Below are 10896 nucleotides of genomic sequence, written 5' to 3' on the forward strand. Positions count from 1 at the left end.
ATCCAAACACAGTATTTTTTTTCTATTTTTGCTCAAAGTGAAGAACGCAACCGTGGACGCCGCGGAGGAAAAAGTTGGCGACGCTTTGGGAGCAGAAGAAAGCGTGAAATTTGTTCTCGGATTTAATTAGCGGGGAGAAAAAGTGTTTGTCGCGATGGCTAGGGGGATAATTTGAATGGCGATGATCGATGGCGCAGATTGCGTCCATTGTCTCTTGTTTCGCGATGCGGAGATGGAATTCAATTAAGATTTTTGAATTTGAATCTAAATTTAAATGTGACTTTGAGTCTGAATACACATTTGTGTTAAAATTTCAATATGAGTTCGAATGAGTTTGAGTTTGTATCTGAATTTAAATTTGACCTGGAATTTATATTTAAATTCGACTTCGAGCCTGAATAAATTTAAATTTGAATTTACATTTGAGTTTGAGTGTCAATATGAGTTTGAATGTGTATTGAGTTTGAGTTTGTATCTGAATTTAAATTTGACCTGGAATTTATTTTTAAATTCGACTTCGAGTCTGAATAAATTTAAATTTGAATTTACATTTGAGTTTGAGTTAGAATTTGAATTCGAGCGCGATCGTTCCGAACCCGAGCATGAGTTCACACGTTGAAAGATGCATTCGAGCCGAAACTCCGAATCGAAATCTTATTACGGGGTAGAACTAATCAGTTCAGCGGTAGTCATCAGGTTCTATTTGAAGTTTCTCGTGATCAAACAATCAGAGACGAACGAAATCCGTGGAATCTTGGAGGAAGAGCATAAAGGGACGATGTGCAAAGTGAAGCTCTAACCCTTAGGGCTGCAATCTTGATTATTCATCGTATGACTGCCCCGTTGACAATCGCTCTTCTATTTGCACTTATAATTACTGTTTGCCAAGCATTGTTCTTAAGCCTAGCGCCTGAAATGGCACCCTGGTTGATAAGTTACGCGGAATCACCGTTGGAAAGTCTCCCCGTTTCGTCGTCGTTGGGATCGACCTCCCGGTAAAACTCTAATGAAGGAGGTTACGGGGTTACTTCTGTATCCTGGGAATTATTGCGTTATCCCCATAAGAGAGATTCCCTTCGTTCGTTAACATTCATCAACCACCACCCTTGCTAAACCTCTTCGAACGTACACCTAACAAAATTTACACTTTTCACAGTAATTTCTCGTTATTTCAACGATCATACCACCATCTTTCCCAAATTTCCTTTCTGATTAAAATTTCTGAAAATTTACTCTCTGATTAAAATTTCCGAAAATTTTCTTTCTGTCCCAAAATTCCAACACCGTCGATATTCATCTCAAGAAACTCACACTTGAAAATACTACAAAATAAAATTCAACGTTCTGTTTTCTCACCGAAAGAGTAATCGCCAATTTTCCACAGAAAATGTGTCCCGAAAGGAAGTCTTTAAAGATATCACTCGAGTGGTAAAGGGTTGAAACTGGTAAAACAGAAATGCTCGAAGCGCCGAAATACCTGAAACACTCTTAAACCACCGTAAAGGTATTCGAAGCGTGACAAAAATGATGAAACGGAGGGCTGTATCGCGTTTTTAAACGCAGCGACCCGTCTAGTATCGGAAAAAATTCCGCGGTGAGGCGGTATTATGGTAAACGAGATGGAAACGAGAAACGGGCGTAAAAGTAGCGAGAAGGGTGATACGCTAACGGGATAAGAAGATGGCGGGGTTTGTCACCTGGAGCTGGAGAGACGCGTTAATAAAGCCCAGACGGTTTATCTTTCGCGTAAGGCCGATCGGATGCTTCAATCTTGACGGAGACCATTTTCATAATCGTTTCGAAAGCACATCGGGAGTTAAGGTAAACCGGGAACTTTAACGAGCGGACTTTTAAGCCGATTAACATCCTCGAACTCCGCGAGCATACAGAATCCAAACGGGACTGAACAAGCAACTTCCGACAATCAGCTTATTCGCGGAGTTTCTTTTCACGATCTGATATGTACACAAACGAATTCTCTATGAGACAATGCTGGAGAAAAACGAACAAGAAGGTTTTTTAAAGAGAGAATCAATTGGAATCGATCTCGGCGCTTATTGACTCGCGGAATCCTTTAATTATGAAGTTCAGAACTAGCTGTGCTCGTCAATTGGCTTCGAACTTTTGCATTATCGCCTCTGTTACTTTCTTTGCTTCGCTGGAAGTCGGGTATTTTAAGCTTCTTATTGTTACACTTTCTATACTCTTTCTTCGAGGACAGCGCAGGACTTCAATGTTCAATCCTTTTATGGTAAAATTTGTATTGTGTTGAAGAAAACTTTGTTAGAAATAATATCCAAAATTTGATACTATGAAAGGATTCTCGCAATTTTCAAACATTTTTACAATTATTTTAAATACAGATTAATTAAATCCAAGCACGCCAAAATTTCGTTTAACCCTTTACACTCCAAGCATTTGTTTCTAGATCAGTGGAACTGTGATGCAGTGAAATGTTTAAAAATCCAAAATTTTGTTTGGGAAAGTAAAAATTCTAAATATTCATGAATTTCTTTATTTTTATTTCTCTCGTTATGATGCATATTACGAATGTCGCCTTGGCGACGCTAGTAGAGTGCAAAGGGTTGATAAATCAGTTTAGCTCGGATGCGAAAGATCGATAGAAAGACAGCTGTAATATCGAACTTGAAAAGTATACCCCTTTCTCTGTCCATTTAATACTCATTATCCAGGGAAGAAAGTGGCATCAAAGTCACGTCCATTCCGAGTGGAATTCTTCCCTTTAAAAAGCGGGACGCTCGGTCGACCGTGTGCCAGAGAGTGTAATTACCAATTAATCTTCATTAAAGCCTTCCGCGTTCCTGCAGATGGCTTCTACGATAGAAAACAATTGGACGGTGGCCCCCGAGAAGAGCGCAGTTAGTTTGAAAGTTAGTTTGCCAAGAAGAAGCAGGAAGGAGAGGAAGTGTGGTGGGAGGAACGAAAAGGGTGTTGCCAAGCGTGTTGGAAGCGAGCCCTCGGTTCGTCTCCCTCGAAAAGCTTAAATCGGCTTCATATCTCAGCCTCCGGAACCCTCCTTGTATCTCTAATCAGATCATTAAACCCGCGGAGTGTGCGCATGAAGAAATTTGTTCGAGGAGAACAACGTTCGTTCATTCTCTTTTTGGGTTGTTCGCGTGTGCGACGCGAAGAGAAAAAAATAGATAATCGAATCACGCATCGACGAGGGGCCGTGACTTTCTCCGTTTTGGCCTAAGCACAAACGTGCACGTTCGTGGATAAACCTCTGGGTACACTTGGTGAATTATTGGGTTAGAACTACTACAGGGGATTGTTGGCAAAGTGGCTGGCCAAACTTGGCGAGTCCCTAACCCTCTTCTCTATGTATATTTTAGTCTTTCTGTCGTACGCTTTTTTGATTCTTCTTCCGGAGTATCTTTTCTCATTCTCGGAGAATTTTTCTGTGAGAGATTCTGTTCTCCAGCAACTGCTTTCTCAGAAATTTTGTTTTTTGGAAAGCTTTCTTTGAGAAATTCTGTTCTCCGGAAAATCTGGGTTTCCGAGAAATTCTGTTCTCCAGAAAATCTTGGTTTCCGAGAAATTCTGTTCTCCAGAAAATCTCGTTTTTCGAGAAATTCTGTTCTCCAGCAACTGCTTTCTGAGAAATTTTGTTTTTTGGAAAGCTTTCTTTAAGAAATTCTGTTCTCCGGAAAATCTGGGTTTCCGAGAAATTCTGTTCTCCAGAAAATCTTATTTTCCGAGAAATTTCCTTCTTTGGAAAATTTTCTTTAAGAAATTCTGTTCTCCAGAAAATCTGGGTTTCCGAGAAATTCTGTTCTCCGGAAAATCTTGGTTTCCGAGAAATTCTGTTCTCCAGAAAATCTTATTTTCCGAGAAATGTCGTTCTTTGGCAAATTTTCTTGGAGAAATTCTGTTCTGCAGAAAACCTTGTTTTCCAAGAAACCTTCCCAAAAAAAATGTTATTCCGCAAAGATGCACACAAAGCACCGAACATCGACATTCCTGTCTTTTCTTCAAAATTTCTAGGGCATCGTTACACCAACCGAAGTGCTGCTCCCACGACAGATGGTTGAACATTCGAAACGCGTCCCACTCATCGTGGGGGTGGAAAATGCTGCAAAGTACACTCACAACTGTCTTCCAAATGAGGGCGATCTTTTATTCGCGACACAGCTGTGACAACATGTCCCACAACTGTATCCATTACCCCCTCTTCTTCGTAACAATTTCTCACCTCTGTAATCATAACGATAACATAAGCACTCCGGCGCAAATTGCTCGCATTTACAAACCGTTTAACCGTGAAACCGTGTAATAAACGATGAATTTTTCACTCCCGTAGCCACGCAGACATTAGTAAAACCGTTTCAATTATCATTTACTTTTTTTTTCTCAAATTTTATTACCGACCGAGCATTTCACCAACATTGCAACAGGGGGTAGGGGGCTCGGTTATATTGAATTCTGAAGTATTAATATTTCACGGTAGAATTAGCGTGGTGGAAGCAATTGAAACGTGCACAACAACGGTAAAGAGATTGGAGTCCAGGACCGCGCGGTTCGGTTCAATTAGAATCTTTTCGACGAGAATTAAAATTGGACTGCTCCTTCAAGCGGATTCGATTTGTTCCAGGATGGAGGAGACGTCACGGGGGTTGCTGCAGCACAAGCACAGGGCTGAACAGCTGAAGCAGGAGAAAACTGCGCTCACGCTTTCTTACGAGGTAAGTTTTCACAGTTAAAAAAATTCTCAAATCGAAAAAAAAAAAAAAACAGAAAAATTCCAATAAAATACAATGCAATACAGGGTGCTTGAAAATCATATATTAAAACACTGTATAAATAAATAATTCGCTACTTTTCGTCAGGTTCATCTTTACATAGATATATTCAATATTAGAAAGCAAGAACAATTCTAAACTCCTAAAAAATTTTCGCTAGTTACCCAAATTGATATCGGTTACACGCGATCGAAGGAACGTTAAAACTTCCGGGTCCAGAGGAGCAGGATTTGCCGATAATTGGTCGTATTTCGCGTTACATCGAAACACGAGTCCCTTCCACCCCAAAAGGGAAGTGGGATTTCAATTCCATGGAGCGTCGTCCTCCTTAAATTTATATTCGTTCGAGTGGTTCATCCGATTTTAGCTGTGCACCCTGAGAGGCCAGGGTGAAACGAAAGGCAAAATGGTCCCCCTCGGATCCAGCCATTGGTCCCGTTGTCGATAAGCACGAACAGATAACGAAGAGACACTACCAAACTCTCTCTCTCTGCGTAGAATCCATGGAACACGGAGTATTCCAAACCTCTATATTGTTCCAGCTATTTCCATGTTTTTCTTCCTTTTTTTTTTCACTTTCTTTTTTGTTTTGCACAAACACAAGTCGAGACAAGGATAACACTGGCGCAAAGAGCTTTCCCCTGGTCCAATAAGCTCCCTCGTAGCCAAGCTGTTATTGTATTTCACCTGGAACCTGTCGTGTACGATTGTTCCTGACGACTACACAAAACCAACCAGCCAAACGCTACTACGGTCTCGTTGTTGATTTCACGTAACGCAATTTATTTCCACCCCCTTATCCGGTACTTTTAATCCGCGACACGCAACAACGAACGGAAGAACGCGCGATACCGCGCCCGGTTACAAATAGTCGATCGTCGCGATTAAAGGATCCCTGGTCGCGGGGGTATGGGATTGCGATCAGACTTGGCGTTTCAATTAACTTCTCGATACAAGTGAATGGAACTGTGGAAGGGGTTCGAGTACTTTGGAGTGTTTCGAACAGAAGAGGAGAGGTAACTTTGATTGGACGAGAAGGAAATTAAATACAAAATAGGTATCCCTCGTAGCTAAAAATTCATTTTATTATTCTACCTTCTAAAGCGTCTACTTGACTTCCTCCGAAAGTAGAGACTCTATTTGTACAAGTTTTTCTAAGCTACTTTCTTGGGGATCAAAATGATCGTCTTCGAAGTAGTTATAGCCTACCTACGACTAACAGTGTTTCGTGTATTCTCAGAAAAATTAAAAATGTCAATTAGCCTTGTTAATTTTTGAAACTCTTATTTTCTAATAAATTCGTCCTCATTTTTTCCTTGTCAGAACACTCGAAACGTGTTTACTTCGACTGATTTCCCAACCTAACTATGTTCATTCCACAGACTGTACTATACAAGACGACAGTTACACCTGGTTTATCCTATTAAAAAATATGCGACTAATTAAAAAATGTAGAAGCAAGATGAAGACAAAGAGGCAGAGGAAAATGGCCGAGTGTTTGAAGCGCAGCAACGAAATTGCCCAATTTCAGTCTCGGCGACCAGCAACCACCGTGCTTGCAATATAACCGACGATACTTTTGCCACATATTTGCCAACGGCCAATATTCCTGACTTAACGAAGTAACGCAGCAGCGTTGGTCGGCTGCAATGAAAAGGGAGGAAACGGTAAACGGTCGCGTTTGCTGCGAACCCTTAGAATGGCACGCACTATCTCGTTCACGGCCGGTTTGCTTCTAAAAGAGTCGTAGATTCAGAGACGAGGGGTGTGCATCACTGCCCCACGAAATACCGTTTATTATCGATCGTCACTCGATCCCCTGGTTCAATGTCGACCCGCCCCACCAATGTCCCAAGCCCCCCAACTGAAAATCCCTCTGTCGACCATGAGGAAGCACGCTTTGCAAGTGTTCTTCTCTGTAGCCGTTCTATTTTACTTTACAAACGTGCACCCTGTCTTCTCTTCTTCTCCAAATTGCTTCGAGATTCTACGCTGTGCAAATTAATTACGAAAAATTTCCTCGAGTTATCTGCCTGGCGATAAGAATCTTTGCATCGACGAAACAGAGGATTTTTAGATAAATTCGTCTAATTTCTCGAGGCTTTCGTCGTTCTAGATTGCTCGAATTCTTTTTTAATCATTTATTCACCGTGTTTCTTACACTTTGTTCTATCTTATCTATCACTGACTTCGTGGTTAATCTGAAACTTCTTCCAATTCTAGGGATAGGTTGGAAACTTTTCGAACTCCACGCGAGAGAAAATGCAGACTCGAATTTTCTGTTACTCTCTCCGATAAGTAGATAAAAGGATAGCGAAAAGGCAACATTTTTACATAGCAAGAGAAATCGAGTTGAACTTAGCTTGATTAAACTTGCCGAAAAAATCGTTTCTACCTCCGGTCTACGTTTCCCCAGGAATCAAGTATACGTGTATTCAAGGAACTCCCGTTACTCAGTAGCGTTCCTCAAGCTGTCGTAGCCGACGCCAGCCCTTTAGTTAGATTAGAAATTTCCCGACACCGATGCGTGCTTCGATTGAGAAACGCGTAGAACCTGTCAAACGTGATAACAAATTACGACGAAGCGATTGGAAGTGTGCAGCTTCGAAGAATCCTCTTCTTCTTCGTTTTTCTTAGGTATAGCGAACGGAGGAGGTATTTCTGAGCATGAGAGAAGCGATTGAGAAATGAGTTGTTGCGTAGGGAGAGAGAGCGAGACTTGGAAGAAGAAGCGGCCAGTTTGTATTTTTATATTCTCCCTCCATGGCTGGTCGCGAGATGACAGAAAATCGTTGGCGTTCCCTTCAGTTTCGGAAGAAGAAGGGGGTGTAGACATTAGCAAGGGCCGGCTGGCTGGCACGACTGTTATAAATCAGACACACGCACCCTCTATTAGCACCCCTGTCTCCGACAGGTCTCCACAGCCCTAATTTAACGTTAAACGCTTTTCTGCTAATAACGACCACCTCGTGTTATTAACTCTGGCTGCGGGCTGCAGCGGTTTCTCGCGGAAGCTGCACACCTGGGTCGCGGTCGAGTTCTCCTTCGAACTGTAGCGTTTGTCTTCTGCGAAGACGATCCACAGATTCGACGATTTTTCCAATACCTGCGTATAACGTGACGTTTGGAAAATTTTACGGTTAACCCTTTCGCATCTTAGACGAGTTCCTTCGTTTTTCAATATTCGAGCCACTCGGGAGCCGAAATGATGAACCTCACTTTTCGAAATTCTTCCAATTTTAGTGTCAAAGCACATGCTCAACTCTTCGTAAATGAAAAAGAATTTAATAAATTTAATTCGATGCAATTAGTCACACTTTGGCTTCCGAGCGACTCGAATATCGAACGATTAATTTTCACACGGCACTCTGTACTGTAGCAACGAAGATCTCTGACGAATGAAAAATGGAATTATCTGTGACCTCTTGACCCTAGAAAGAAATGTCGCGAATTGGAGTACCGATGATTTCCTTTTCTTCCTCCCGTAACAGGCACGCGTGCATCAGTATCAAGCGCAGATCTCCAAGCTGCAGCTGGAGAACGAGTCGATGAGGGGTCAGCTGCGTGGTTTGGAGGCTGCGTGTGCTGGTGAGGTGCATGCTGCACTGGTGGCACGTCTGGCGACCTTGGAAACGGAACACGCCGCGTTGGCGCGGGACGCGGACGCTCAGCGTCGCCAATACGAGCGGTGCCTGGACGACGTCGCCAACCAGGTGGTCCGCGCCCTCCTATCCCAAAAGGTTCATTGCTATGCTCTCGTTACCACGTCCTCCGAAACTCGTCTTTTCTCTACTAATTTCTTTCCTTCATTTTTTTTCTTCCGTTTTACACACGGTGTGTGTGTGTGTGTGTGTTTCACATTTCTGTTTCTTTCTTCTTGGTTTTTTCTTTTTTTAATTCGTACATTTAAGATATGATTTTTCACACGTGTGATAAACACAGTTTGTTAATTTGTCGTTTCACGTATATGTGTCACTCGTTGTTTCTTTACAGTGTATACGTTTTTTGATTAACCAGATCTTCTCATCCTTAACATCGATCCCTCTGACTAATCCATCTGCTGAGCTGCAAGTTTGTAAAGCTGCAAGTGTGTGTATCCGTGCATATTGAATTATACGTCGAATAACACGAGTAATTGACCTAGAGTACTGTTGACAATTACGTCGGTATAGAAGAAACGTAGTAGATGAATAGAGACACAATTAGAGAGATTCGTTTTCTTATCCATGCTAAACTATCGAGATTAACGATCGTTTTATGTGCTCGCGCCTGCTGTTTCGTAGGTTTACCACCGTAGCGGATGCTTCTATCTGTGCAAATAATCACGTCGAAATATCGATGTTTTAGCATAATCGAATGTATCCACGTTGCTCGTCCGCTAAACGCGCTTTCTATCGTCATTTTTTTTTTTCGCTCCAATCATTCGATTCGAAACGAGAACACTATGTAACCGTCATTTTTTTTCTCTCTTTTTTCCTTCTCTCGTACATATAGGGTCTCAGGGAAGAAATCGGTGCATTGCAGAGGCGTATTCGGGAGCTCGAGGCACAAAATCGAGCGCTTTCAGGATTATTGGCCCAGGCAGCGAGCCCTGGAAGTCCGTCAGAGTTGATTCAAGGGATCCTCGAAGCTGGACCGGCGGCAGTAGTGGCTGCACTTGGTCTGGATCCAGCTTGGGTTCCCCTGTCGAGGCCACGCTCGCTGAATTTGCAAATACCGGTGATGGCTGCCACGAAATGCCGCAGGAATAGACCTTTGGGTATGTTCAACGATATAAAATACTTTCAACAGCAGCGGAGATAACGTAGACGTTGAATTTTCAACGAGCCACCCTATATACACCTTTCACGATGCAAGAGTTGAAGATTAACCCTTTCGATACGGCTTCATCTTTGGCTGCTACGTCTCCGTTGAGTTTTATCGCGTATAAGCTGCCACTGAACGGGGAACAGCTACGACGCGGACGTTACTTCACCGGATAAGAAGCGTGGCAGTGAAATTTTGCCGTACAATGTAACGAATTGGCGGGAAGAAATCATACTTTGTCACGTTTTACAGTACTTACACTTTATAAAATTTCTTGCGAATTCTTTATGGACGACTATAGCCGCCGTTAGTATCGAAAGGGTTAAAGATAACCAGAGCAGTAGTGTGTGAGAAAGAGAGAGAGACTTTTTTGGAAGATGTAACTCTCTTCCCGCTGATTGATAAATTACACCGCAAAGTGTCCTCTGCCATGGTGCTGCTAACATAATAATATTAAAGTTATTTTCCGACAAAACTCAGCCCAGAAGCCATCAGAGGAGGAGGGCAGCGAGAGCCCGGAGAGTGGGAATAGAGACGAGGGTTACTCGACGATGTCCAGTGACGTGCAGGGTGAGGGTGCTCGACAGGAACCATCCCGAGGGTTGGAGGATCTGAAGGAGGCGACGGATGAGACCGAGGCGGACGTTTCGCCGGATGCACGGCTAGTCGCCCTCGACGCCGGTGATCCGGACGTCCTGTTTTTGCCGCTGAACCTCACCGTAGGAATAAATCCTCGTCACAGCTACCCGCCGAACAAAGACTTGCTACCGTATCAGCACGTCATGCGCAGCTTCTCTGACAGTCACCTATGCCTCAAGCTGACCACGACCACCAACTTTACACCGTACAAGTTGCCGAGTCCTATGGGATCCTCGTCGTTGCTCCTCGTCGAGGAGGAGGGCTGGGACGCTGAGTACGTTCAACAGTGGCTCAGGTTCGTCTTGCTATTGCTTTTCTACGAGTGATCATTTGCATATGAATTCACAAATGACACCGTTTGATACTCCCACCGATTATACATCGTTGTGTCCTAATTATCGTTGATTCTTTTCTTCGCTTCGTTCAAAGATGAGACAAATTTTCTCTAAATAAATAGCGAATAAGAGACATAGTAAATAGCCGTAGCAGCGTATGTTGAATGGACCGATTGGAATTTCAATGACCGTGGAACGATTGAAGAGCAAGATAAATTTCAGGTTGGACGACAGCAGAAATGCTCAACAAAATCGAGATCTCCTCGAGTTGGAATACGACAGAGCAGAATTGGAAGATTGGAGTTTTTCGTTGTCTACCGAGGACCTTGGTCAAAATGAATCGACGGTATGGA

At 42.9% G+C, this 10896-nt stretch overlaps 1 protein-coding gene across 1 annotated transcript in view; it reads left to right on the forward strand.

Annotated features, from left to right (window-relative positions):
* Positions 1–10896, forward strand: part of LOC108573407 — a 134263-nt gene that overhangs the window by 116642 nt on the left and 6725 nt on the right. The window contains exons 4-8 of the mRNA XM_017935848.1: positions 4616–4706; positions 8255–8503; positions 9258–9522; positions 10050–10503; positions 10766–10889. Of these exons, the coding sequence (XP_017791337.1) occupies positions 4616–4706; positions 8255–8503; positions 9258–9522; positions 10050–10503; positions 10766–10889 (1183 nt within the window). The remainder of the gene's footprint in view (positions 1–4615; positions 4707–8254; positions 8504–9257; positions 9523–10049; positions 10504–10765; positions 10890–10896) is intronic.

This window comes from Habropoda laboriosa, unplaced genomic scaffold (genome assembly GCF_001263275.1).
Source record: "Habropoda laboriosa isolate 0110345459 unplaced genomic scaffold, ASM126327v1 scaffold92, whole genome shotgun sequence".
Classification (NCBI taxonomy): domain Eukaryota; kingdom Metazoa; phylum Arthropoda; class Insecta; order Hymenoptera; family Apidae; genus Habropoda; species Habropoda laboriosa.